Here is a 4,357-nt window from a genome sequence, read left to right as displayed (position 1 = left end):
TCGATTAAAATTGTCATTTGAATAATCGACACCGTCAAAGCTTAGACAAGCTTAACACCTTTAACACCTATATTGTGACATGAATCGAGATGAAGCAGTGGTATTCATGAAATATGTAAATATCCTTAGGACAATAACTGTATAATAAAGTGTATACATTTTTTCCAAAGAAACACTCTAAAGACTATCCTTAAAATACCGTGTCCAGGAATTTGGCAGCTTTCTCTTCACAGCGTCCACAATATGCAGGCCCCCCCTAGGCATTAAACTCAGTTTCACCTTTCAATGGAAACCTTTGTGTTGGCATAACCACATTTATTATGAGGTTGTTAAGTGGGAACTTGGAGCCCACCCAGCCTTCATTTTGCAAGCTGAAACTCAATGTACGCTCGTTAATTGATAGAGTAGGAGTAGAAACCAAAACATTCATCTGTCTTTGAAGAAGAATGAACAATCCGTTCGATCACTCAGTAAAATATGACATGTACGGGGGTGGATACAAGTTTAAAGAACATTTATAAATGCGCTCTGCGGGGACCTTAGGCATATTTGATGTGTGTCTTCTCTTCCCGGGCATGTTTCAGCTTGCAAGTGGTCATGATAAGAAAAGGCAGTCACTTCAGTCAGCCTCCGAAATATTTTCTAAACACTCGTTACCACTCAAGATATCTTATTGCCCCACTTCTGAATTTTAGCCACAGTCCTTTACGCCGTCCATTAGATTCACTCGCCATCATCCTGTGAAAATCTCGTGGCCTGTGAGCTGTAGAAACACATTTTGGACGTTTCTGTTGGCAAAGGCAAGTCTTTTAGAGGATATGTGCATAATAGCACATATCATGGCAAAGTGATGACAGTTATGGATTGCAAGAAAACGCAAGCTATGTAGGTGCTGAATGAATGTAGAAAGCTCTACACATTAAGGCCTGAATTTAAGAAAAGTAGCGCTGCATCCCGTTCAGCGCCTCTTTTCTTGCGCCCTTTAGTGCCCCCCTAGCACCACCATATGTGTGCCGTATTTAATATACGGCGCACCATGGCGCAGGGTAGAGGCAATAGCGTCTAATGTACTGTGCAGGATTAGCGCCAAACCTTTGGTGCTAATCCTGCAGAGTTCATAGGAAGCCCATTGAAAACAATAGTACGCCCACTTTTAACGCCTGCTCTGGGCAGGCATTAAAAATAGCTGCTAAGAATGGTGCAGTGGAATTTCTTAGATTTGGCATTGTGCTCCCAATCGGACTGACGAGCTCTGGAGGCGCACCTTTGAGCCAGGGAGAGGTACTAAACCTGAGACGATATCGGCGGCATTTCCAGCAACCCCAGATGTTTTTGTTGTTCTTTGGTCTCTACTGATGAAGGGCACTAACCCAGAAACACGTGTCTAGAGATGAACGGTTCTGTCTGCACTAACTTTAGGGAAATACTACAGATTTTTTCAAGCAAGAGTTAATTGTTCAAACTATATGTACCAGGATGCAAGGGGCGAACTAGACTGGAATGTTAGGCAGTGTGCTCCCAATCGGACTTCCTGTTTTTGCAGTCTCCCTAATGGGGGTTCTGGCCAGCTCGCTGCACGGTGTGTGAGGTCAAGCTGTAAGCGCCGAGATGGAGAACTCACCTTTTTATATTTCACGCTACCGTCTAACGCTTCGAAGGACATGTTCCCAGACAATCAGATTTCTAGTTATACAGTGAAACTGGCAAAGCTGGTGGATTTGAAAGGACGCTGGGAGGTGGCGCTAACGGAGATACAGTACCCTAGAACTTAGAATACATTTACAAAACCTGAGGCTAAATTTCATATAAAGTGCACTCAGGACGCCCTGAGCTTTCCCCAGACTTTCCCACACGGCTATTACCCAACCGTAGCGTCGGTGGTCGATGTCATCAACAAATCTATAAACACCGTTGAAGAGTATGCGAATATACATCTGGTGTCGGATTACGTTAGAAGAAAAGCCTTTCTTAAAGCCCCTGAGTTTGATACCAGGTTTACCTGTACTGGTAAATTACAGCGGATTTTAGGGACTGTGCAGCATGTGCAAAGACAGGTGGATCCAGACCCTGCATGCCCCGATATTAACGGCGGATTTTATACACTCTATGTGTATAGCGACATCGTAGAACCGCAGAGGGTCGGGGACAGTTATTCACCGTTGTTGAGATGGGTCCCTGTGCAGGGCGAAAATAACACAATGGTTAATATGTAACATCACAAACTCGACTATGTTGCAATTTCTAAAAACCATTTTGATACTATAACCATGGTGTACAACGATCAGTCGGATCCGGTGGTCTTTAATATGGGAAAGTTATTGTTAAGCTTCATTTAAGACCCCGTCGCGACGGTGACTATTAGGCTGTTGCAATGGTCATCATGAAAACCTACGGGGATCCCTCTATGTACAGGGACTATTATAGAGTTCAAGCTGGCTATGGAGGTTCCCCGCCCTACTTTCAAGGGTCTCCTGTTATGTACGGGGCTGGATTGTGGGGCTTCTTCCGGAGCCTGTTTAGGCGAGCCATGCCCTTTTGGAGAAAGGGTTAGAAATTGCAAAACCTTATGTTAAAGCGGCTGCTACGAACATAGCTCAGGACGTCGTGGGTAGTGTAACGTCGGCTGTCGCCGAGAGTATGAACAGACAGCCCCAAGGAGGAGTTGGGATGATGTACAATGCGCGTGCTGGTGTTAAAAGGAAGCGAAGGGCTTCGAGGCATAGGGGACCACCTATGCCCTATAAGAAGCATAGGACTACTTCAAAAGGCCCACACAAAAGAAGAGCCGTAAGACGGAAGAGATCTTCCAAGAAGAAGAAGAGAACACGTTCTAGTGCAAATATTTTTTAAAGCAGCGGTCATGGCCTTCGTACACTGTGCATCGGGTGAATGCGCCAAATCTGAGTTAGATCTGTTTTTTCTCAAACCCACACAGACCAGCATTGAAAACAGTTTTTTCATGGAAGTGTCGCCTCTGGCTGCTCTGACGCCGCTTGCACCGATAGAGTTTTATGTGTCGGGGTCCACGGTTATGTACCTGGATCTCAACAACACTCTTCTGCACCTCGTCTGTAAAATAACCAAAGCGAAAGGTGCCAACATTGATGCTGATGCTAGAGTGACCCTGATCGCCTACCCCATCGCAACCATGTTTAATCAAGTGGACATTAACCTAGGCGATCGACTCGTCACGCAGAGTGATAACATGTATGCCTACAGGGCCTACATAGAGAGTATTCGAAATTACAGTCGCGACGCGCTGGACACACAGCTTTCAGCGGGGCTCTTCTACAGAGATACCGAAGCACATTTGGAGAACACGGCTTTGGACGGGGGCAACAAGGGTTTTTTAAAAAGAGCCAGCTTCGTCTCCGACAGTAGGCAGTTTGACCTCCTGGGGCGCGTACATTCAGAACTTTTCTTCCAAGACAAACTGCTAGTCAATGGTATAGATCTTAAGATCCATCTCAATCGTAACAAGGACGCTTTCTGCCTCATCAGCGGCGATCCAGAGCAGTATAAACTGGTTATATTGTCCGCGAGCCTGTTTGTAAAGAGAGTGAAAGTGTCCCCGAGCGTCAGACTGGCCCATGCAGAAGCTTTACAATTATCGAACACCAAGTACGCCATAGAAAGAGTGGCTCTGAAGATATTCAGCATCCCCCCCGGTACCCGATTAACGCAGCAGAAGAATCTATTTCTGGGACAATTACCAAAACTCATCATCATATGGTTTGTGGACAATACAGCTTTTAGCGGCCTCTACAACTCAAACCCTTTCAACTTCAAACACTACGATATCAACTACGCCACTTTGGTTCACGAGGGTGCCGTGATACCCGCAAAACCATTCACGCCGAATTTTGGAACATCAAATTTTGTCAGGGAATATCTCGGGCTGGTCTCTATAACGGGGAAACATCTGCGGGACTCAGGAGTAGTCGTTTCAAGAGAGGGGTATCGGCCGGCTACACGCTGTTTGCGTTCGACCTGACGCCTGACATGGAAGACGGTGACCACTACAACCTGATCAAAAATGGAAATCTAAAAGCGTAAATACGCTCTACACAGGCGCTGGCTGTCAATGTGAACATGGTTGTGTTCTCGGTATTCGACAGCGTTATCCAGGTCAACCACGCCCGCCAGCTTATGTTTGACTACCATTAAAAGAGTGCAAAAATAATAATAAAAAAAATGGACACTGTGGAGATACGAGACTTCTTAAGGAGACATAAATGTGCTAAGAAATACTTTCTAGGTGTATTCCCTAGCGATGGACTACCTGAAAAGTTAGGCCCAGAGGGACCCCGCACCATCGTCTTTAACACCGATCCCCATTACAAGGACGGTACACATT

The 4,357-nt window shown here is 45.6% G+C and overlaps 1 protein-coding gene across 1 annotated transcript; it reads left to right on the top strand.

Moving 5' to 3' along the window:
* The first annotated feature begins 2,959 nt into the window (after nt 1-2,959).
* Nucleotides 2,960-3,994, top strand: LOC138255388 (uncharacterized protein F54H12.2-like). The gene has a single exon (XM_069205836.1). The coding sequence runs from the start codon at nt 2,960-2,962 to the stop codon at nt 3,992-3,994; it is 1,035 nt and encodes a 344-aa protein (XP_069061937.1).
* The last annotated feature ends 363 nt before the right edge of the window (nt 3,995-4,357 follow it).

The sequence above is a fragment of the Pleurodeles waltl genome, chromosome 1_2 (genome assembly GCF_031143425.1).
Source record: "Pleurodeles waltl isolate 20211129_DDA chromosome 1_2, aPleWal1.hap1.20221129, whole genome shotgun sequence".
NCBI classification, from domain to species: domain Eukaryota; kingdom Metazoa; phylum Chordata; class Amphibia; order Caudata; family Salamandridae; genus Pleurodeles; species Pleurodeles waltl.
Note: the sequence above shows the minus strand (reverse complement) of the source record. Positions and strands in the feature narration are given on the sequence as shown.